Consider the following 25,063-nt stretch of genomic DNA (forward strand, 5'->3'; position numbering starts at 1 on the left):
CCTGTGTGTGCAGAAACAAAATGATGAATGACACTGTTTCAGGCAGTCTTGGTGTAAACACAGGTGCAATAACACGATGAGTAGGTAGGTAAACTGAGCTAATGACCTCGGGGCTAACATACAGACGAAAGCAACACTTGCCTTGAGAAGCGGATGTGCAACAAAAAAATAGTTAATAAAAAAACAAAACAAAGAAATGTAAATCCATATGAATTTCCCTTTGTGTTGTACTGTAGGTAAAAATGACATGGTGTTATTTTCCATCACAGTAAATTTCCTAAAATATGAATGAATGGTGTGATTTCACCATCAAACAAAAAATAATAGCTCATAGCTGCATTTTCAGTCTGTTTCACCTTCCTGGCTGAGTTCAAACGGTCCCTCGATGTCCAATTCAATCAGCACTTCACAGACTGTGAAGACACTTTGTCTTCTTTGCTCTCTTCACGTCCTTTCCTTTTTCGGACTGCAACTGAACAATATTCCAGACAGAATGCAAATGGAAATTCTATCCTATACCATTTAAAATTGTTTTTGTGCTGACAAACTTTGAATAGAACCCCCCCCCCACCCTCCAACTCCCAGCCCACACATTTCCAGACCTAGACATACACTCCTTTTTTCCGGCTTTGCTTCCTCTTTCCTGTTTGTCTGCTGGTGTTGTTTGCTTTAACAACATTAAAGTTACTCAGTCCAAACGTCTGAGGACGTTGATCAACAGGCCACCGAGGATGGCTTGTGTGCGTTTACAAATCGTAAACAGCAACGAGATGAGCCTCGCTTTGATGCCGCGTGGTAAAAACATGTTTCTCCTCCGTTATTAATCAATGCACAATTAAATGACACAAAACACAACAGTACAAGAGCATTATACTCCAACAAAGGATAACTTTGGTATTCCCACTTTCACTGAGACTGATTTCACTATGGGATGGCGCTGCCTTGGACGCTGTTGCCGCTCCTGGAAGGTCTGAAGTCCTGGCATATAACAGCCAGTCTGTAAAAGTTCAAAATAACCACCAGGAAGTTCTTGATAGCGAAGAACACCAGCATCTGGTGGAAGACGTCAAAGTAGGTCATGACAGTGAGTCTGACCATCAGGAAGGGCCCGTCCTGGATAAACAAGGCCTCCACGATACCCCACATGTCTGTGCTGTGTTTTGTCAGGAGGGAGACTTTCTGCGCACCGCCATGCTCGTCCCCGGAGTCTGATTTGGAATTCACCACTGTGAGGAAACATGGAGGGGAAAAATAGAAAGTGGTGGTAGAAACATTATTTGTCTCCTTTGACTTTTGAGCCAAAACTACTGCTTGTTTTTTTATTCTTAATTTTTAGAACTAGACAAAAAAATATGAACCTCTTTCATGTGCTTGTTTTGGTTATTGTATTAAGTTTTATGAAGCCAAGTCATATGATTTTAAATGCCACAGTTTCATCATTGTCAAAATCAATGTTAAAGGCCTACTGAAACCCACCACTACCGACCACGCACTCTGATAGTTTATATATCAATGATGAAATATTAACATTGCAACACATGCCAATACGGCTTTTTTAGTTTACTAAATTGCAATTTTAAATTTCCCGGGAAAATGTTGTGTAATGATGACGTGTACGCAAGACCTCACGGGTTTTTAGGAAGTATGAGCGCTGCACACACACACAGCTACAAGTCGTCTGCTTTAACCGCATAATTACACAGTATTCTGGACATCTGTGTTGCTGAATCTTTTGCAATTTGTTCAATTAATAATGGAGAAGTCAAAGTAGAAAGATGGAGTTGGGAAGCTTTAGCCTTTAGCCACACAAACACACGGTGATTCCTTGTTTAAAATTCCCGGAGCTGAAACTTTACTATGGATAAGAGCGGTCAAGCGAACATGGATTCCGACCGAATGTCAACAAGCAGTTTTCGGTGAGAAAATTGTGGTAAAAAGTCGCTTCTTACCGGAGATCAGCTGCCGTCGACTTCCCTGAGACATTGGTGTCAACACCCGGCCGTGGACACAAACCTCCGACTATCAGGTACTGTTAAACTAACTAAAACACTAGCAACACAATAGAAAGATAAGGGATTTCCCAGAATTATCCTAGTAAATGCGTCTAAAAACATCTGAATCCTTCCCAATGTGATCGCGTTTTTTTTGTGTCTTTTTTTCTAGTCCGTCGCTATCAATATCCTCAAACACGAATCTTTCATCCTCGCTCAAATTGATGGGGAAATTGTCGTTTTCTCTGTCCGAATAGCTGTTTTTGTTGGAGGCTCCCATTAAAAACATTGTGAAGATGTGAGGAGCCATCAACATGTGACGTTATCGTCTGCGACTTCCGGTAGAGGCAGGGCTTTTCTGTTAGCACCGAAAGTTGCAAACTTTATCGTGGATGTTCTCTACTGAATCCTTTCAGCAAAAATATGGCAATATCACGAAATGATCAAGTATGACACATAGAATAGACCTGCTATCCCTGTTTAAATAAGAAAATCTCATTTCAGGCCTTTAAATTATCAATAAACTAAGTCAACTTTATTAAACCGTTCAGGGATGTTTTATCTATGGAAAAAGACATGAAGCTCTAACAAGTGCATACAATTTAAGATTATTTCTGTTTTCTTGTTTTTTTTATTTGGCAGGGCTAAAAAAACAATATCATATGGTTAAAGTGCAAACCCCGTTTCCATTTGAGTTGGGAAAGTGTGTTAGATGTAAATATAAACGAAATATAATGATTTGCAAAGACAACATATTTGATGTTCAAACTGAAAAAAAATTTTTTTTTGCAAATAATCGTTAATTTAGAATTTGATGCCAGGAACACGTGACAAAGAAGTTGGGAAAGGTGGCAAAAAATACTGATAAAGTTGAGGAATGCTCATCAAACCCTTATTTGGAACATCCCACAGGTGTGCAGGCTAATTGGGAACAGGTGGGTGCCATGATTGGCTATAAAAACAGCTTCCAAAAAATTCTCAGTCTTTCTCAAGAAAGGATGGGGCGAGGTACACTCTTTGTCCAAGACTGCATGAGCAAATAGTCAAACAGTTTAAGAACAACGTTTCTCAAAGTGCGATTGCAAGAAATTTAGGGATTTCAACAACTACGGTCCATAATATCATCAAAAGGTTCAGAAAATCTGGAGAAATCACTCAATGGTAAGCAGCATGGCCGAAAACCAACATTGAATGACTGTGACCTTTGATCCCTCAGACGGCACTGTATCAAAAACCGACATTATACTCTAACGATATCACCACATGGGCTCAGGAACACTTCAGAAAACCACTGTCACTAAATATAGTTTGTCGCTACATCTGTAAGTGCAAGTTAAAGCTCTACTATACAAAGCGAAAGCCATTTATCAACAACATCCAGAAACGCTGCCGGCTTCTCTGGGCCCGAGATCATCTAAGATAGACTCATGCAAAGAGGAAAAGTGTTCTGTGGTCTGACGACTCCACATTTGAAATTGTTTTTGGAAATATTCAACATCGTTTCATCCGGACCAAAGGGGAAGCAAACCATCCAGACTGTTATCGACGCAAAGTTCAAAAGCCAGCATTTGTGATGGTATGAGGGTGCATTAGTGCCCAAGGCATGGGTAACTTACACATCTGTGTAGACACCATTAATGCTGAAAGGTACATACAGGTTTTGGAACATGTACTGCCATCTAAGCTCCGTCATTTTCATGGACGCCCCTGCTTATTTAAGTAAGACAATGCAATGCCACATTCAGCACATGTTACAACAGCGTGGCTTCGTAAAAAAAAGAGTGCGGGTACTTTCCTGGCCCACCTGCAATCTAGACCTGTCTCCCATCAAAAATGTGTGGCGCATTATGAAGCGTAAAATACGACAGCGGAGCTCGACTGAAGCTCTACTTAAAAAAAGAATGGGAAAGAATTTCACTTTCAAAGCTTCAACAATTAGTTTCCTTAGTTCCCAAACGTTTATTGAGTGTTGTTAAAAGAAAGGGTGATGTAACACAGTGGTGAACATGCCCTTTCCCAACTACTTTGGCACGTGTTGCAGTCATGAAATTCTAAGTTAATTATTATTTGCATTAAAAAAATTTTTTTATGAGTTTGAACATCAAATATCTTGTCTTTGTAGTGTGTTCAATTGAATATGGGTTGAAAAGGATTTGCAAATCATTGTATTCCGTTTATATTTACATCTAACACAATTTTTCCCAACTCATATGGAAACGGGGTTTGTAGAAGACATACCACCTAGCAAACAAACAATTAACAGAGATTAAGTTTGTGCTTAGGTTTACTTGTATTGTATCTAGTAATTACCGCAGCCAGGCAGTTATGTATTCACCAAGGTTTGTCCGTTAGTTAGCAACATAACTAATAAATGTATGGCCTGATTATAATTGAACTTTCAGGTTCGGTCCGAAAAGGGATAAGGAACAAGTGTTTAGATTTTGGGGATGATCCAGATTATTTATACTATCTTAGCTTACGTTTACACTATGAGGCTGAACTTCTCTGTGGTCCCGCCTCCACCCACAGAGTCAGAGAGTGAATGACTGCCAAGAGGGTTCACTCCCTTTGAGAACGATTGCCCTCAGCTGCTTGGACCGAAACAAAGAGCTAACCCTCCTGTCTTGAAGCGACAGAAGAACATACAGTATCTAACACGCACGAAAATGGCAGTTGAGGTGGCGACTTGTCCAGGGTGTACCCCGCCTACCGCCTGAATGTAGCTGAGATAGGTTCCAGCGACCCCAAAAGGGACAAGTGGTAGAAAATGGATGGACGGATGGAACATGGAAGTTTAATTTATTCTTCCATTAATTACCTTTTCCATGAGGTTATGTATTCACTGGGGTTTGTTTGTCAATCTGTTAGTTACCAAAAAGCTCACAAATTTATGGGCAGATTTTAAGCACATTTTTAGGAAATGTCAGGGATGGGATTAGATTTTGTGGGTGATCCTGACCGCAGACTGGATTCAGGATTTTTTTTAAGGATTCTTTCTGATTGGACACAGGAAGTGCGCTATCCGAGTGCTTTTCTAGTTTGTATAGTTATTGAACTGCTCAAATGTGTAGTATACATTATGCACTCTATAACCTAAATAAGTGCTTGAAGCCAAAGCCACTTAGAAAGACCTCTGCTTTGCTAACTGATATCCAGCCAGCTTAAATAGGCTCTGACAAAATAAACTAATCAAAATGATTCAAGCCTCAGCTTTTTCCGAGGTGAAGTCTGAGCACATGTTTATGAACATGTTATAATGACTTTATGTGTGTTTATAAGGTATACAAACATACTGGACACGGCCGCACCCTTACAAAAAGGACACAGGATAAACACCGCACAATAAGAACTCTCAGTCAAGCACTATGGAGCGTTTAATTCATGGGCTTTAAAAGCATCATACTGGTGTTTATTGGAATCACTGGCGAGGAGGCTCCACTTACATGTACATTATCGAAAAGATCTGATTGATTGGGAACATTGTAGGGATGTTTATCTCTACTGGGAACAAAGCTGAACACCTAGATAATTCAGAAAAGGCTTGGTAGAATGTGATGCGGTCTGACAAGACCAAAGTTGAGACAACGCCAACATCAACTTTTATCGACAAAGAAGAAAAATATTGAAAATGAGCCTAAGAAAACTGTCTTTACTGCCAAACATGGAGATGGGTTACAATACTTCTGCTATGCGGCTGTTTCTTGAAAGGTACGAGAAGACTTTATCGCATTGAGAGGCCAAATAATGAGGTAATGAACTGTAAAGTCTTTGATGACAACTGCTATGCTTTAGCCAGACCACCGAAGATAGGTCTTTCAGCATGACAATAACCCACAAGGCAACGCAAAACTGGCTAAATCAGAAGCACATTAAAGGGGAACATTATAACCAGACCTATGTAAGCGTCAATATATACCTTGATGTTGCAGAAAAAAGACCATATGTTTTTTTAACCGATTTCCGAACTCTAAAAGGGTGAATTTGGCGATTTAAACGTGTCACAGTTATTTGATGTCGAACCCCAAGATGCAGAGAAGGAGGCAGGCATTGAATGGGAAAACATGGTTTTAATTTAAAATACTAGAACTAGAACAAACAAAGGCTACAAACAAAAGCGCGAACATGGGCGGAACAACAAACTAAGGGTCTTTAGCATAGAAGCTAGCAAGAAACAAAAAAGGACCTAGCGTGGAAGCTAGCGGGTAGCAAACAGGAAAAACTAGAAATGGCTAATGCTAACAGAAACAGCTTACCGCTACGACGACCAGGACAAAATGTAGCACGACAGGTAGTAGCTGTAACAAAACGACACGACAAGAGCGACATGTGGCAACGACAATACAAATGACAATACAATGATCCAGCCACTGACACAAGACAAAGCAGGTACAAATAGGAGCGGGCTGATTGGCAACAATTGGTGGCCAGGTGCCAATCAGCTGCAGCTGAGGAGGAACACAGCACTCAGGGAACAAGACAGGAAGCTGACAAAATAAGAGCACTAGACAGGAACTAAGGACAGGAAATACTAAACACAGAGGAAACAGACAAATGCAGAGGAAAAAACTAAAACATAGACAAACTGTCAGGGGAAAGCCTGACAGAACGCCTTTCTATTGTACGCCTGTCGGAGCAATGACCTTTCACCCGTGACGTCACATCGTGAAGCGACCCGCCATTTTCTCAAACACATTACACACACCAAGTCAAATCAGCTCTGTTATTGTCCGTTTTTTCGACTGTTTTTCGGTACCTTGGAGACATCATGCCTCGTCAGTGTGTTGTCAGAGGGTGTAACAACACGAACAGAGATTCAAGTTGCACCAGTGGTCAAAAGATGCGAAAGTCCCTTGTTTGTTCTGCACACTGTAACGACGACAGCTATGCTACGACAAAGATGTCAAGAATGTGTGGATATCCTGCGACACTCAAAGCAGATGCATTTCTAACGATAAAGTCAACAAAATCACAAGGGTGAGTTTTGTTGATGTTATTGACTTATGTGGAGTGTGCTAATCAGACATATTTGGTCACGACATGACTGCAAGCTAATCGATGCTAACATGCTATTTAGGCTAGCTATATGTACATATTGCATCGTTATGCCTCATTTGTAGCTATATTTGCATCCAGCCTTTCCCGCCACCCACATTTAATGCCAAACACACACATACCAATCGTTGGTTAGAAGGCGATCGCCGAATTTGTCCGTGTTTCCTCCCGTGCCGCTGTCAATCGTGATAAGGCTCAAAAGCTTCTGTTTCTTCTTTAATTTAGTTTTCGGTACCTGCCTCCACACTCCAACCATCCGTTTCAATACATACGTAATCTGTTGAATAGCTTACGGCGATGAAATCCGAGTCTGAATCCGAGCTAATATCGCTATACCTTTCTGTGCTATCCGCCATGTTTGTTTCTGTGTGGTCACTCTGTGACGTCACAGGCTAATGGACAGGTGGATATAACAACGGTTAAATCAGTTACTTTGAAGCCGTTTTTCGGGATATTGCATGATGGGTAAAATTTTGAGAAAAACTTCGACAAATAAAATAAGCCATTGGAACTGATTTTTATTGGATTTAACCCTTCAGAACTGTGATAATGTTCCCCTTTAAGGTTCTGGAGTGGTATAGCCAGTTTCTGGACCTTAATGCCATAGAAAATTTCCAATTGTTTGTCCTCAACTCACCAGCCAGATGTAGAGGGAACTGCAACATGCTCCAGGTCCACACGGCTAGGATGATATACACCAGTTGAGGACTGTTCTCTCTGGAAAAGACAATACAGAGTTAGAACTTCAAATATTACTGTATATGATCTTTAAAAGTGTTTTGGTACTACAAATACATAAGAGTGTACAGAGCTATGACAGGTCGAGAGCTTGGGAAATCCTAAATGTATTTACAGTTTCCCATTTTGATTGACTGATCGGTATGACGCATCCATCCATGTGTGACGGTTAAATACAAGGCATTGCCACAGCCATCATGCAAACGTCGTAAGAGCCACCCACTTGACATCTGAGAGCGTCTCACTCGTGAATTCAAGGATGTCTGCCGCCGTCCCAACAAAGATCAGGAGCAGCTGAGAGAGCTCGTCCCTTGTGACCCCGCCCCCCAGTGGGAGGAGCCACTTCCCTACGATGAGGAGGATGAGCAGGATCTGGTGAAGAGCCAGGATCCAGTCATTGGAGCACAACGCCTGGTTGATATTCTGGAAAATGAAGACATAGCTGAAGTCCCCTATATGAAAATTGACTTCTGGATGTGTTTACACTTGGCCTCATGTTTTAGCATGTGGCAAACTTAATTGGTCCATGTGATGATACAAAAATCTGCTGGATGTTACTGAAGCCGTCCCTATAACCTCTGCTCTGCCCACCACCACCACCATCCTACCAAACATTAAGAAATAAGGACTATATTAATTTTAACTTACTTACTGTACAATGTCTGCTCTCACTAGGATAACGACTGATGGGATGTTTAAATCGTCCTGTTTAAATTAAAAATTCATCAAAATCCAAATGAAGTGATAAGAAAATTGTCTTTTCCTGTCTTTCTCGCTTATTCCGGGTATAAATCGGATGTCGAAGTTGACCAACTTGTCGGTTTATGTCCACAACCTTCAACTATTCAGGTGTGAGGCATGATTTTTAATCTACAATGAACTTTCACCAACTCAGAAAGGAAATGTTTGTGTTTCCTTTCAACAACAACACTACTAATCATGACAGACTTCATGAGCGACAACCAAGGCTACTTTGGGACAAATGATGATCCAGAAACGTATATTTTTGAGGCTGGATATAAGGAGGATGATCGACAAGTTTTAGAAGCATCATGGCTAAGTGCTAAAAGAGATATAGAACAATAACTTACTGTACAATGTCTGCTCTCACTGGGATAAAGAGTGATGGGATGTTTATATCTTCCCGTTTAAATGAACAATTAATCATAATTCTAGTGAAGTGATAAAAAAATAGTATTTTCGTGTCTTTCTCGCCATCTCCGGGTATAAATTGTCTGTCAAAGTTGAACAACATGACGGTTTATGTCCACAACCTTCTACTATTCAGGTGTGAGGCATGATTTTTAATCTAGAATTAACTTTCCCCAACTCAGAAAGGAAAGGTTTGTGTTCCCTTTCAACAACAACACTACTAATCATGACAGACTTCATGAGCGACAACCAAGGCTACTTCTTCTGTGAAACAAAGCAAAGATATTAGAGGTGTGTCCCCAACTCTTGGGATAAACGGGCGTGGTGACAGACCCACAAAGGCTTTAATTTAAATTTATAAAACTGTTTCCTATCTTGTTGTCGAATCCCAAAGCTGTTTTATTGAATTTATGCCAGTAGAATTAAGACAGACGTTGAAATTGCTGCTTTTTAGACTGGAGTACACCACGGAACACATATCTGAGCACTTCATGTAGTATTGATATCATAAAATGTTTTTTAAAACAATGGAACTTTGGTGCCTTAACGACTACTTCATGAAATAATAATAATGGATCGGATTTATATAGCCTTTTTTCTTGTGACTAAAAGCTTTTCACACTGAGAAACCATCATTCAGTCAATCCAAATTCACACAGTGATGGCGGTAAGCTACATTTGTAGGCACAGCTGCCCGGGGTAGACTGAGGGAAAGGTGGCAGCCAACTTGGCCACCGACCTCCACCAAACACTCACTCACATTCATACACCAGTGTGAGTAACACTGGAGGCAAGGTGGGTAAAGTGTCCTGCCCAAGGACACAACGACAGTGCCTAAGATGTCGAGGGTTGGATTAACAAGAAACCCTTAAGTTCTGGGTGGCCGCTCTCCTATTTGAGCCACACCGCCCTTAAAGGTACAATACATTAAAAGTAGTTTTTACCCCTGCTTTTTTTCAATTTTGTATTTTCCAATATCGTTATCATTTTGTATACTCAATCAACTGTCAACCACACTTTATTTCTGCCTTTAGTTGTAGCAATCAAAAATGTATTCAAGCTTTCTCAATGTTAAATTAGGTGCAGTACTCTTGAGAAGGCTGTTTGTCTGCTTGAGACTTTCACGTCTGCTGCTCCAACCAGCGCGTCAACACTTGCATCTCTGTGTGATGTTTCTCAAATGTTTATTCTCTCCATGCTGACAAGCCAATTTTTCTGAGATGCTCCCTTGACATTGCTGACCAAAAACCTTCTCAGAGTTCTCAAGTCACTAGAGTGACGCTCTAAAGGACTCTAAGGAGTCTAAAGGACTACATTTTGCTTTTTTTCCCTCCCACCGTTTTGACTCATGACTTGTGATGTGCATGTGGATTGGTGACTAACTATGTCAGTCTGACCCGGTGGGTCTGGCAGGAACTCAGTCTGGAAGGTTTGTCTCTAAGGATCTGGCTTTGGGACCAAAAGGGAGCTGATTCTGCACTCTCAGAGTCAATCGTTGTACCCATCCACCCATCCAGTCTGGAAGGTTTTGGCTCTAAGTATCTGGCTTTGGGACCAAAAGGGAGCTGATTCTGCACTCTCAGAGTCAATCGTTGTACCCACCCATCCATCCATCCATCCATCCTTTTTCTACCGCTTATTCCCTTCAGGGTCCCGGGGGGCGCTGGAGCCTATCTCAGCTACAATCGGGCGGAAGGCGGTGTACACCCTGGACAACTCGCCACCTTATCACAGGGCTAACACAGATAGACAGACAACATTCACACTCACATTCACACACTACCTTTAAGGTTAAATGGCTTTTCAATGGTATGGTATTCTTAGTGTTGGCGATGACTTACATTTCTGTCACTGGAAAAGTTTTTAGCATTTACCCAAAATATCAATGATATTTTTTATGTAAATTTTGACTTAAGGAGCAGAAATTTAAAAGAAAAAAAAAAATCTAAAGATATTCATATAGCCCGTCAAATGTCTCAAAGACCTTCACAAACTCAGAACAACACCCCCTGATCTAAACTGACATCCGGAAAAACTCAAAAGACCACAGCTGGGGAATAAGAAGAAACCTTGAGAAGGGAATCCAGATGTAGGGACCCCCTTCCCGTGTGATCGGCTGCAATGGATGTGGAGTGGGTATAATTATTAATTTGTTAAATTAATAGATAATGTGGGAGCCCAGCCCATATGGAGGCCCTTGACACCCTAAGACGCTAATGCCTCAGCTAATAATAGGGAAATGTTAAATAAATGATAAATGGGTTGTACTTCTATTGCGCTTTTCTACCTTCAAGGTACTCAAAGCGCTTTGACACTACTTCCACATTTACCCATTCACACACTGATGGAGGGAGCTGCCATGCAAGGCGCTAACTAGCACCAATCAGGAGCAAGGGTGAAGTGTCTTGCTCAGGACACACAGACGTGACGAGCTTGGTACTAGGTGGGGATTGAACCAGCGACCCTCGGGGTGCGCACGGCCACTCTTCCACTGCGCCACCCCGATGTACTGTTGAGATGCCTCAACAGGGGCCCCTATTGTGCAAAAGTAACTTTTCTTACCTATCGGTGCCTGTTTTTGTGTATTTGGGATCTACATAAGTCCTGAAAATGTCAAATGTGACCATGGAAACGTGGCAGAGACATTTATAAAACAATCTTTCCTTGCTTCATACTTCTCCCAAGCGAGCCGTTAGGAATTTGCCCACTTTGTGACATTTTTCCCGGTTGTAACGTCAGCGAATATCTCTATTATGGGAGAAGTTTACTTAAAGATCTTTGCGCGAATCCGCCATTGTAGTCTGACACTGTATTCAATAAGTTCCTTCTTTTCTGCTATCCTTCTGTTACGGGGCAGACTGGCTCGTACATGCACATGCTTCCTCCGCTGTTGCCATTTATAATAAAAAGTAGTCAGTATAGACTCCATATGGAAGTGCTGAAAACTTCAACATAGAAAGCGGGGAAAAGACATAATCGAAGTGGAGACATAAATAAGACCGCTAACAAAATGCCCCATCCGAAAGAGATTGTCAGAAAGCAGCTTGAAGACGGTCTGTAAAACATAATTATGCAAAATTTTGATCAAAGAACAGCTATTACATGTCATGTACCCCACGAGGAAGTGTTTTACAAGTAGAAAAAAATCATTACGTGACAACGGATGTATTTTTTTTAATGCATTCTGAATATTAAATAAATGCGATCAAACGTCCGCTTACAATGAAGCATGTGGGAACCGCTCTATTCTGCCTATAAAGCCCTTCAAAAACATCAAAATACCTACAATAGGGTTTTATATACATGATGTAAGTACTGTATATATGTGATGTACTAACAGGCAAACTTATAATAACATTTAATTTTTACGTATTTTGGTTTATTTTAAGCATACGCAGCACATTCATTTAAAAATTAATGCCGCTATAAATAGTTTGTCTGCGTTAGCGCTTATAATAACAATATCACTAATACTTGCTTAATATTCAAGTCACAAAATGTACACAGAGTATTGTTGGCACCTTTTGTATGTTTTTTTATTGGGTTTTATGGGCGGAATAGAGGACATCCCCTTGGCTCCGCTGTAAGCAGACTTTTTTTTGAATTTTTTAAAAATCCATCCATCGTCATAATGATTGTGAACAATAGGCAAAAAAAAAAAAAAAAGTGCAGTTCCCCTTTAAAATCTATACCAAAATCTAACCTTTTAGTTGTTAACCTTTTCTTTCTTCCCAACCTCAGTTAATTTAATTTTTGGATGTTTGACAAAAAAAAAAGTACCACTAAACTCATGCAAAATACAAGTACAAACCCCGTTTCCATATGAGTTGGGAAATTGTGTTGGATGTAAATATAAACGGAATACAATGATTTGCAAATCCTTTTCAACCCATATTCAATTGAATACACAACAAAGACAAGATATTTGATTTTCAAACTCGTAAACTTTATTTTTTTTTGCAAATAATAATTAACTTAGAATTTCATGACTGCAACACGTGCCAAAGTAGTTGGGAAAGGGCATGTTCACCACTGTGTTACATCCCCTTTTCTTTTAACAACACTCAATAAACGTTTGGGAACTGAGGAAATTAAATGTTAAAGCTTTGAAAGTGGAATTCTTTCCCATTCTTGTTTTATGTAGAGCTTCAGTCGTTTAACAGTCCGGGGTCTCTGCTGTCGTATTTTACGCTTCATAATGCGCCAAACATTTTCCATGGGAGACAGTTCTGGACTGCAGGCAAGCCAGTCTAGTACCCGCACTCTTTTTTTACGAAGACACGCTGTTGTAACACTTGTCTTGCTGAAATAAGCAGGGGCGTCCATGATAACGTTGCTTGCATGACAACATATGTTGCTCCAAAACCTGTATGGACCTTTCAGTATTAATGGTGCCTTCACAGATGTGTAAGTTACCCATGCCTTGGGCACTAATACACCCCCATACCATCACACATGCTGGCTTTTGTATTTTGCGCCTATAACAATCCGGATGGTTATTTTCCTCTTTGTTCTGGAGGACACCACATCCTCTGTTTCCAAATATAATTTGAAATTGGACTCGTCAGACCACAGAACACCATTACACTTTGCATCAGTCCATTTTTAGGTGAGCTCGGGCCCAGCCAAGCCGGCGGCGTTTCAGGATATTGTTGATAAATGGCTTTTGCTTTGCATAGTAGAGTTTTAACTTGCACTTACAGATGTAGCGACCAACTGTAGTTACTGACAGTGGTTTTATGAAGTGTTCCTGAGCCCATGTGGTGATATCTTTTACACACTGATGTCGTTTTTTTGATGCAGTACCGCCTGAGGGATCAAAGGTCTGTAATATCGCTTATGTGCAATGATTTATCCAAATTGTCTGAACTTTTTGATGATTTTACGGACCGTAAATGGTAAAATCCCTAAATTCCTTTCAATAGCTCGTTGAGAAATGTTCTAAAACTGTTCGACAATTGCTTACAAAGTGGTGACCCTCACCCCATCCAAATTGTAGCATTTCATGGAAGCTGCTTTTATACCCAATCATAAATAAATGGGTTGTACTTGTATATCGCTTTTTTACCTTCAAGGTACTCAAAGCACTTTGACACTACTTCCACATTTTACCCATTCACACACACATTCACACACTGATGGAGGGAGCTGCCATGCAAGGCGCCAACCAGCACCCATCAGGAGCAAGGGTGAAGTGTCTTGCTCAGGACACAACGGACGTGACGAGGTTGGTTCTAGGTGGGATTTGAACCAGTGACCCTCGGGTTGCGCACGGCCACTCTCCCACTGCGCCACGCCGTCCCCAATCATGGCACCCAACTGTTCCCAATTAGCCTGCACACCTGTGGGATGTTCCATATAAGTGTTAGAAGAGCATTCTTCAACTTTATCAGTATTTATGGCCACTTTTCCCAACTTCTTTGTCACGTGTTGCTGGTATCAAGTTCTAAAGTTAATGATTATTTGCAAAAAAAAAAAAAAGTTTATCAGTTTGAACATCAAATATGTTGTCTTTGTAGCATATTCAACTTATTATGGGTTAAAAATGATTTGCGAATCATTGTACTCCGTTTATATTTACATCTAACACAATTTCCCAACTCATATGGAAACTATGTGCTTCAAGTACTCTGAGGAGTTACAGTCCTGTAATGCTGGAGCAAGAATACTAAATCCTTACAATGAATCACCTGCGAATGTATGGAGATCACATGTGCAAAGTTATTGTTGTCAGCATTTTCCCAGCTTCCTTAAGTCATTACAAGGATTTACAGACAGTCTGATGAAACAACCATGTGCTAAAAAAGAGAAATCCTCTTTATTTTAGTGACTTTATTTTTACTCCTCCCACTCCTCACATGGATGAGTGGATTAGCAATAAATACATCATCTGACATAAGAGTCACTGTTTTTTGCAGATATGTTGTGTCACAAAAAACAAATACTGATAAAGTCCTCATATAAAGCGACTCTTACCTCCAGGTAGTTCTGGTACGTGAGGTTGGTGGTCTCGTTAAGGGTGATCACTCGCTTCACGTTCTCCCACGAGTCCAGCTTCTTGCACTGCAAGAAGGTTGGAAGACAGAGGAGAACTTGAGTGACACTATTGTAAACGAGCAATGCTGCTTCTATCAGCACGACTCCCGCCTCACGATCAAGCTCTCATGAGGCCGTGACACAGCACGACCACAGCCTTCGTCAATACTTGAGGGGAAAAAAATAGATTCAAAACATTTTGGGGGAAAAAAAAAAAAAGAAGAAAAGGTGACAACTTGAAAGACCACACCCAAAACAAGTAAAATACAATAAATAACATGAATAATTTAAATACAGTCATGATGATTGTTTTAAGAAATTGTTTAACGTTGACACTGATGTCATTTATTGATATTTCATGTTAAAAAAAGTCGAACAGTCGTACCTTGTGATAAGTGTTTAATTGGTTCTGTCACACAGCTCGTACCTTGAAAAAGTCTTACTGTGAAACCGTATCGCCCATCAAAATGAAGTGAAATCTATTTATTCTGTGCTTCAACAGCACAATTCTAACTTGTCTTTTAGCAGGAAAAACAAACGTTTGGATGAGAAATATAATACAACAATACAGTAGAATGTATTACAAATAACTACAGTAGTTTTGCGAAATAATGTAATGACAATATTAAGCATTTACCTTCTTTGATCTGTTTCTCTGTCAAACACACCATCAGCAGCTTTCCCAGACAGGTGAAGCTCCAAAAAATAGAATGTCGTGCAAAAGTTCATTTATATCAACAATTACACCAATAAGTGATATAAACACATTACATGCAAATTGAGAAACATCAAGATTTTTATTTGTTTTAATTTTGATGATCATGGTTTACAGTATTTGAAAAACCTGAATTTAGATATTTTTAAGCCATAATCCTCGAAATTTTAACAAAAGCAGGCTTGAAATATTTTGAGTTTGATACATTGTTAGGAGCCTATTTCCAGTGTTGGGCAAGCTACTTGGAAAATGTAGTACCGTATTTCCTTAAATTGCCGCCGGGGCGCTAATTAATTTAGAACCTCTTCTCACTCCTGCGCTTACCAAAGGCATACGGTAAAAGTAAGCATGCGCTAATTATTTTAAAACCTCTTCTCACTCCGGCACTTACTAAAGGTATGCAGTAAAACATTGAGTGTGATGTAAGCTTGGACCTTAAATCCTACTGAATAGCTCTTTATCTTCTTCCCTTTATGTGATTTCAAACTACCGGTATTGAAATCAGCCTCCTTTATTTTGAAAATGATGACAGGGGAAGTGTCACTGGTGACGTCACGAGTTTGACCAGGCGGTAATTCAAGGCAGGTGCATACTATATACCCTGCGGCAATTCAAGGAAATACGGTAAGCTAAGCTACAAGTTACTATCCATTAAATGTAGCTAAGCTACAGAGGAAGCTACACGGCAACAGTAGCTCCCCACACCCCACTGTATTTATTTATTTAGTTTACCTTTTCTTTGGCTCACCCCTATAATGTTAGTAATTTTCTCTACCTACAGTAAAAAACAGCATCTATTAATATCTTGACAAAAAACAATGAGTTGTGTGTTGCTTGGGAACAGTTGGTTATAGTTATACGCGGTAAAACTTTTCATGAACTTAACTAACCTTAATGTGTGTTCCTAAATTTCTGTTGGATGTCTTAGATAAAGAGAGCAGTTTTGATTTTGGTTTACAGAAAAAAACAACTAAAAACTAAGGTTTTGGACATTGTTTTCTCTAAACGCGTACATTTGTGTAAATATGGTTAAGGACACGCATTATTGTGGGTTTCCATCATGGATTTTCTCGGTATGTATGGATGTTCTCATTCATCCAGGTCATTTTCAATCCATCCATTTTCTGCCGTTTATTCCCTTTGGATTCGCGGGGGGCGCTGGTGCCTATCTCAGCTACAATCGGGTGAGAGGCGAGGTACATCCTGGACAAGTCGTCACCTCATCGCAGGGCCCAGGTCATTTTATTTTCTCCATTTTTTTTTTAGCCTGGATTAAAAGTCAATTTTCTTTCTCTGTAGTTTGTAGCTTTAATGGTCTAAAAGTAGCTAAGCCACAGGAAAATCTACTCGTTAAAAAAGTAGCCGAGCTACTGGAAAATGAAGTTCAGCTACATAGCTTAGCTACATGTAGCTTGTTACTGCCCATCACTGCCTATTTCAAAAATTTGTTTCACCTTGTAAATCTAAATGCTGTCATAAAAAAGCTTTGCACGATGTTCAAATTTTTGAAGTTTTACCTTTATTTTCATGGATAAATGTTATCCGTTTCATTTTTTTAGCGTCGTTGGCTGACGTTATCGACTAAGTCTGCTTCACTTTGGTGCAAACTTGCATTGCTACCCTCCAATTGTTTCGCCAAGTCAGCTATACACTTTGATTGATTGATTGATTGATTGAAACTTTTATTAGTAGATTGTACAGTACAGTACATATTCCGTACAATTGACCACTAGATGGCAACACCCGAATAAGTTTTGCAACTTGTTTAAGTCCAAGTTAATCAATTCATGGTAATGCTCATGTTTTTAATGATTTATGTCTTTAAATCAATAAATAAAATGTACTTTTTCTCATCAGGAGTGTCCTTCACACTCCCTTTCTTTGTTAACATGGTTGAAAAAACAAAGTTATGTCCATCTTTAGCTATAGGCTAAGACTAAAAATGGATGTTTTGGTCGGATCTTACGGGGTTCACTGTGTGCCTGTCATGACGTGGGGGTTTTCGCAGCTTGTTGCGGGGGTTTTTCTCCCGGGATGCAAACGGACTACTCTGGACCAGGCGTGAAGGTACGAACATTTTTAATTAATCACTATCAAAATATTAACAAACAAAAAGGCGCACGAGGTGAAAACACAACTTAGACAGAACTATGGACAAGAAACAAAACTCACTAAACTGTGGCATGAATAAACAAAACTTACTTGGCATGAAAACGAGCAACGTGAAGTAATCATGAGAGGAGCAATGTCGCCAGACCGACTGACTGGCAAAACAGGCTTAAATAAAAGTGTCTTGATTGGAAACAGGTGCGCGTCTCAAACACCAGAGGCAGGTGAAAATCGTAAGTCGCTATGGTAACTAAAACAAAAACAGGAACTAATGAAGTTTAAAACTAACAGAACACATCAAAAACATGATCCGAACCACGGATCATGACAGTGCCTCACTTAAAGCAGTGATTCTCAAACTGTGTTACGCGGACTGCAACTAGTGGTACGCCAAATAATCACTTGATTAAAATACAGTGTTTTATTTTCCCGATAGTGTTACTGGTCAAACTGGGTGTAATTTTACAATGGTCAAAAATATTAAATATACTTGTTAATTAAAACCTCTGCCTTGTTTTTAATGAATACTTAGGCCTACTACGCCACTGTATTTTAATGTTGGTCATTATGATGGTAGTTGGAGAGCCAAGTTTTAATCTGAGGTGGTACTTGGTGGAAAAAAGTCTGAGAACCACTCACCAAAAGCGATACAATTATTCTCAGATCTCGAAAAACGTGCGAATTGGAACACTGTTAACCTGAAGAACCATTGATCCACCCATCCATTTTCTACCCGTTGCCCCTTTTGGGGTGGCGGGGGGTGATGGAGCTTATCTCAGCTGCATTCAGGCGGAAGGCGGTGTACACCCTGAACAAGTCGCCACCTCATCGCAGCCTGAAGAACCACTCACTGTGTTTGTGACTGTGATTGTAACAATACATATCTGTGTAAAGTTGTAAACGAAAGAGGAGAAAACTTAAAATATCTTAAGGATATAGTTTATTCATATAAACTACATTCAATGAAGAAATGAGTGTGTATTTTATTTATCATTTTTATTCTATTTGAGTATTCATGGAGGCAATTGTGTGAATACCCAAGCATTCACACATAAAAGATTCTACACCAATCTATTTATTATTATCATTTTGCCGCAAAACTTTGGCGTGCTCCAGAGGCCACATTTTTCAGAACCGTTTGAAAATCTATACGTTTTGCTTGACCAGGAATTGTCAGCTTTCCCCCTACCCCACCAAAAAAAAAATCCCTGATTACCCAGAATAAAATTTTTCCCATTCAAAATGAATGAGACATTTTTAGAACTTGTACAATTTACACATTTCTCAGCCGATTTGAAACATAAACATTCACCCACTCTACTCACTTCAGTCAATCAAAGTACCATTTTTCAAACTCAAAAAAATTCCAGGAATTCCTAGAATTCCCGGTTTTCCCAAGCTCCATTTTCACCTCTTCATGGAAAGTTTTCAGTCCACATTTTTTAAACTGTTTTTGACCATTCCACTTTCAAAACAGTCTTCTTTATTGGGACAAAAAAAATGCCATTTTCATTTTCGTACATATTCCCGGTTTTCCCGAAAGTTCCAGAATTCCGAAATACCCATTTAAATTTAAACTGTTACTCCGTTAACATTTTTCAACTGCTATGATAAATTCCAACACCAAACCATTCATATCATATAGGACAATTGTTGTATTGTATTTTCAAAAATTACTGTTTTTCCCGAAATTCCCAAATATCTGGACGTATTCATAGTTAAACAATGCCCACAATTCTCAAAATTTTTCACAATTTTTTTTTTATTCGATTCTGACCATTCAACTATCAACCCACACTGCCAACCCAACATGTTGTCCCTTTCCCAAAATTTCCATGTAATTTTCTCCCTATTGACAATGAATGGGAAACATGGTATCGGCTGCATAGCCCACATTTCTCATCTGAAATGATCTGTTCCAAAATCCAATCCACTCACCCCAAAAATTCAAGCCACCATGTTTTCCCGGTTCTGAAAATTCCCTGATTACCAGGGAATTACCAGGAATTTTCCCCCTTTGCAAAAGATTGGCCAATATACAGTACAAACTTCTCCATACCCAACAATTTTCAACTGATTCGAACCATTCCAACATCCACACACTCCACTCACACTGGACATTCAAGCTACCATGTTTTCCCGGTTCTGAAAATTCCCTGATTACCCCGAATTACCAGGAATTTTCCCCCATTGATAATGAATGGGCAATAAACAAAGCTCTCCATACCCCACAATTCTCAACCGATTCGAACCGTTCCAACATCCACACACTCCACTCACCCTGGACATTCAACCCACCATGTTTTCCCGGTTCTGAAAATTCTCTGATTACCCGGAATTACCAGGAATTGACCCCCTTTGAAAAAGAATGGGCAATAAACAAACCTCTCCATACCCCACCGTTCTCAACCAATTCGAACCGTTCCAACATCAACACACTCCACTCACACTGGACATTCAAGCCACCATGTTTTCCCGGTTCGGAAAATTCCCTGATTAACCGGAATTACCAGGAATTTCCCCCCTTTAAAAAAGAATGTGTAATAAACAAACCTCTCCATACCCCACAATTCTCAACCGATTCGAACCGTTCCAACATCCACACACTCCACTCACCCTGAACATTCAACCCACCATGTTTTTCCGGTTCTGAAAATTCCCTGATTACCCGGAATTACCAGGAATTGACCCCATTTGAAAAAGAACGGGCAATAAACAAACCTCCCCATACCCCACAATTCTCAACCGATTTGAACCGTTCCAACATCCACACAATCCACTCACCCTGGACATTCAAGCCACCATGATTTCCCGGTTCTGAAAATTCCCTGATCACCCCGAATTACCAGGAATGTCCCCCCTTTGTAAAATAATGTATAATAAACAAACCTCTCCATACCCCACAATTCTCAACCGATTTGAACCGTTCCAACATCCACACACTCCACTCACCCTGGACATTCAAGCCACATAGTTTTCCTGGTTCTGAAAATTCCCTGATTACCCTGAATTACCAGGAATTGACCCCCTTTGAAAAAGAACGGGCAATAAACAAACCTCTCCATATCCCACAATTCTCAACCGATTCGAACCGTTCCAACATCCACACACACCACTCGCCCTGGACATTCAAGCATTTCAGATCTGCTTACGCGTATCGGCGGTTCAACGGCTCGCGCAAATAGGGCATTCACACGCAATCCCTACCGGAATTGCAAATTCTAGTTATATATGTGTTCTGTATTCATATACTTAATATACTGTACATAGTACTAATGTTTACTATAATATACTGAATGTATTTTCTTAAATAAAGTCATCATGTAGTCCTGTGGTTCTCAACCTTTTTTCAGTGATGTACCCCCTGTGAACATTTTTTTTAATACAAGTACCCCTAATCAGAGCAAAGCATTTTTGGTTGAAAAAAAGACATAAAGAAGTAAAATACAGCACTATGTCATCAGTTTCTGATTTATTAAATTGTATAACAGTGCAGAATATTTGTTGGGATGTCGCATGGCTGCAGTTGTGTGTCCCCGAGTATGCAAGAATCCAGGAGAGTTGCGTGGAGGTAAGATGAATTTAATACACAAAAGAAAATAACAAAAGCAAACATAAAGCAGTCGTGCAGATAAACGTTCTCAACATAATATTATCATCGAGCACTGAGGAGTGCTCGAGTGAAACATAAATAGACACTAGTGTGATTGACAGCAGGTGTGAACCGCTGCCAATCAACGAAAAGAGAAAAATAGTGCTCCGTGAATAAAAACAGGAAATACAACAAAATAAGAGCACTGAACCGGAAGTAAATACAAAACACAAAAAACTAACAGAAATGAAGTGACACATCGTTACAGGACCTCCCCCTCAAGGAACAGATACCAGATGTTCCCTGGGAAAGAAAAAAAAATGGAAAAAAGTCCAAAATGTAAGGGAGGGTGGAGGGAGGATTTGGTGGAGGGTTGCCAAACCTCGTGTCCCCGCAGCCAGCGAGGGAAAGTCAGGTGGCGGCGCCGCGTAGAGCGCCGCTGGAACTGGCGAGGCGGGCGGCCAGGGAACGGCCAAATCACTGGCCGAAAAAGAGGAGAGTGCGCAGGGCACGGCCACATCCACGGCCGCTGAAGCAGGCCGGGAAGCAGAAGACGTAACCGGCGGCGTGGAAACCGCAGGCGTCATCAACGGCGTGGAAGTGGCGGATGTCATCGGCGGCGTGAAAGCGGCGGATGTCATCGGCGGCGTGAAAGCGGCGGACGTCATCGGCGGCGTGAAAGCGGCGGACGTCATCGGCGGCGTGAAAGCGGCAGACGTCATCGGCGGCGTGAAAGCGGCAGACGTCATCGGCGGCGTGAAAGCGGCAGACGTCATCGGCGGCGTGAAAGCGGCAGACGTCATCGGCGGCGTAAAAGCGGCAGACGTCATCGGCGGCGTGAAAGCGGCAGACGTCATCGGCGGCGTGAAAGCGGCAGACGTCATCGGCGGCGTGAAAGCGGCAGACGTCATCGGCGGCGTGAAAGCGGCAGACGTCATCGGCGGCGTGAAAGCGGCAGACGTCATCGGCGGCGTGAAAGCGGCAGACGTCATCGGCGGCGTGAAAGCGGCAGACGTCATCGGTGGCGTGAAAGCGGCAGACGTCATCGGCGGCGTGAAAACGGCAGACGTCATCGGCGGCGTGAAAGCGGCAGACGTCATCGGCGGCGTGAAAGCGGCAGACGTCATCGGCGGCGTGAAAGCGGCAGACGTCATCGGCGGTGTTGAAGCGGCAGGCGTCATCGGCGGCGTGAAAGCGGCAGATGACGCCGGGCGAGGAGCAGCAAATGCTGGCCGAGGAATAGCGGATGCCGGCGGTGACGAAGCCCGGCGTGGTGCTGCTCTTGGCGGCGTTGGGGCTCGGCGTGGAGCCGGCGTTGGGGCTCGGCGTGGAGCCGGCGTTGGGGCTCGGCGTGGAGCCGGCGTTGGGGCTCGGCGTGGAGCCGGCGTTGGGGCTCGGCGTGGAGCCGGCGTTGGGGCTCGGCGTGGAGCCGGCGTTGGGGCTCGGCGTGGAGCCGGCGTAGGGGCTAGGCGTGGAGCCGGCGTAGGGGCTAGGCGTGGAGCCGGCGTAGGGGCTAGGCGTGGAGCCGGCGTTGGGGCTGTGCGAAAACCCGCCAGGCACGTAGATGTCTCCGTGGAAGGAGACGCTTGCGAAGATGACAGCGGTGTGTGCCTGGCTGCACCGCAGTGTATTGTGGGCCCCCCTCCACTAGGCGGCTGCCAGAAACCGTCCACACTTGCGGGAAGACATGCCTGCTCGTCGGCGTCCCCCGGTGCGAAAACCAGGGACGGGCGGGAGGAGGCCAGGAAGAGGGACGAAGACACGTCCCGCGCCGAGTCCCAGCAGGAGGACAAAAGTGACCTCACTGTGGGCTCCACTGGAGCTCTCGGCGATCCAAAAAAGAGAGCGGGAGCTGGCAGAAAGAGCAGCCGGGGAGCAGCCGCTGGAAGCTGCGTAGGAGCAGGGAGAAGCAGCTCAGCAGACGACGGGAAGGATGGCGGCGGCGGACGTGCCGGTCGGAGAGCCGCAGTAGGCGACGGAGCCGCAGGAGCCGCGAGACGTGAAGGAGGAGGTGGGCGCGCCGGTCGGTGAGACGTAGCCGGCAGCGTTGCCGAGAGGAAGGATGGCGGCGGAGGACGCGCCGGTCGGTGAGCCGTAGCCGGTAGCGTTGCCGCGGGAGCCGCGAGGCATGCAGGAAGTGGCGGACGTGCTGGTCGGAGAGCCGTAGTCAGCCGTCGAGCCGAGAGGAAAGATGGCGGCGGGGGACGCGCCGGTCGGAGAGCCGAAGCCGGTGGCGTTGCCGCGGGGAGAGGGTCCGCATCTGTTGGCTGGGACCGCACAAACCTGGCCTTCAAGTCCTCCAGGAATTGTGCGGTCCAGAACGTCGGCTGAGGATTGCCGACAGGGATTCTCGCGAGGACACTTTCTTCTGGCTCGATGATACTGTTGGGATGTCGCATGGCTGCAGTTGTGTGTCCCCGAGTATGCAAGAATCCAGGAGAGTTGCGTGGAGGTAAGATGAATTTAATACACAAAAGAAAATAACAAAAGCAAACATAAAGCAGTCGTGCAGATAAACGTTCTCAACATAATATTATCATCGAGCACTGAGGAGTGCTCGAGTGAAACATAAATAGACACTAGTGTGATTGACAGCAGGTGTGAACCGCTGCCAATCAACGAAAAGAGAAAAATAGTGCTCCGTGAATAAAAACAGGAAATACAACAAAATAAGAGCACTGAACCGGAAGTAAATACAAAACACAAAAAACTAACAGAAATGAAGTGACACATCGTTACAATATTGCTCATTTGATGTGGTCTCTCTTGAACTATTTGAAAAAAAATATATAAAAATAACAAAAAAATTGTTGAAAAATAAACAAGTGATTCAATTATAAATAAAGATTTCTACACATAGAAGTAATCATCAACTTAAAGTACCCTCTTTGGGGATTGTAATAGAGATCCATCTGGATTCATGAACTTAATTCTAAACATTTCTTCACAAAAAATAAATCTCTAACATCAATATTTATGGAACATGTCCTCAAAAAATCTAGCTGTCAACACTAAATATTGCATTGTTGCATTTCTTTTCACAGTTTATGAACTTACATTCATGTTTTGTTGAAGTATTATTCAATAAATATATTTATAAAGGATTTGCAGTATTTTTGGTTGCTGTGATCAAAATGAAGGATAAAGTCAAGTTGTTTATTATATTGACAATGTGCTTATTACAATGCGACGTGGTGTGTACCTGGGGGTCGCTGGCTTGGTCCTGTTGGTGGTGAAGCTCCAGGATCCAAATGGAAGGAATGATACTTATTAGAAAAAGGAAAATTGGTGGAGAAAACCTGCGGGAGAAAAAAAGAAAAACAAACTCTATGAAAAGAGTTGAGTGTAGTGTACTGGCGAGGAATGATGTCATGCAAACATTTAGTCTCATTACCGCGTTGACCGCATAGAGGTTTATAGGATCAGGACTGCCAGGTCTTTGACTTTACATCTTTTCAGAGCAGCTTTCTTTGAGCTTAAATACTAATAAATACCTCAAGATTTTCTAATAAAGATAATCGTGAGTCGCAGCCTTAATGGGGTGTTTTTTTTATTGCATCCAAAAGTACAAACTCTTCCTCCTGATACACTGATGATTTATTTATGAACAATTCGAAGCCTAACAGAGGATGCTCGTCATCCAGTTAATAGAAGGAAATGCACTTTCATATTGCAAAC

General features: G+C 41.9%; 1 protein-coding gene across 1 annotated transcript in view; it reads right to left on the reverse strand.

Moving 5' to 3' along the window:
- Positions 1-586: 586 nt before the first annotated feature.
- The window catches only part of LOC133559424 (transmembrane protein 26-like), a 42,486-nt gene continuing 18,009 nt past the window's right edge, over positions 587-25,063 (reverse strand). The window contains exons 2-6 of the mRNA XM_061911166.1: positions 24,588-24,684; positions 14,910-14,996; positions 8,005-8,204; positions 7,681-7,760; positions 587-1,226 (exon numbers count right to left, since the gene is read on the reverse strand). Of these exons, the coding sequence (XP_061767150.1) occupies positions 925-1,226; positions 7,681-7,760; positions 8,005-8,204; positions 14,910-14,996; positions 24,588-24,684 (766 nt within the window). The 3' untranslated portion in view covers positions 587-924. The remainder of the gene's footprint in view (positions 1,227-7,680; positions 7,761-8,004; positions 8,205-14,909; positions 14,997-24,587; positions 24,685-25,063) is intronic.

This window comes from Nerophis ophidion, linkage group LG09, assembly GCF_033978795.1.
Source record: "Nerophis ophidion isolate RoL-2023_Sa linkage group LG09, RoL_Noph_v1.0, whole genome shotgun sequence".
Classification (NCBI taxonomy): domain Eukaryota; kingdom Metazoa; phylum Chordata; class Actinopteri; order Syngnathiformes; family Syngnathidae; genus Nerophis; species Nerophis ophidion.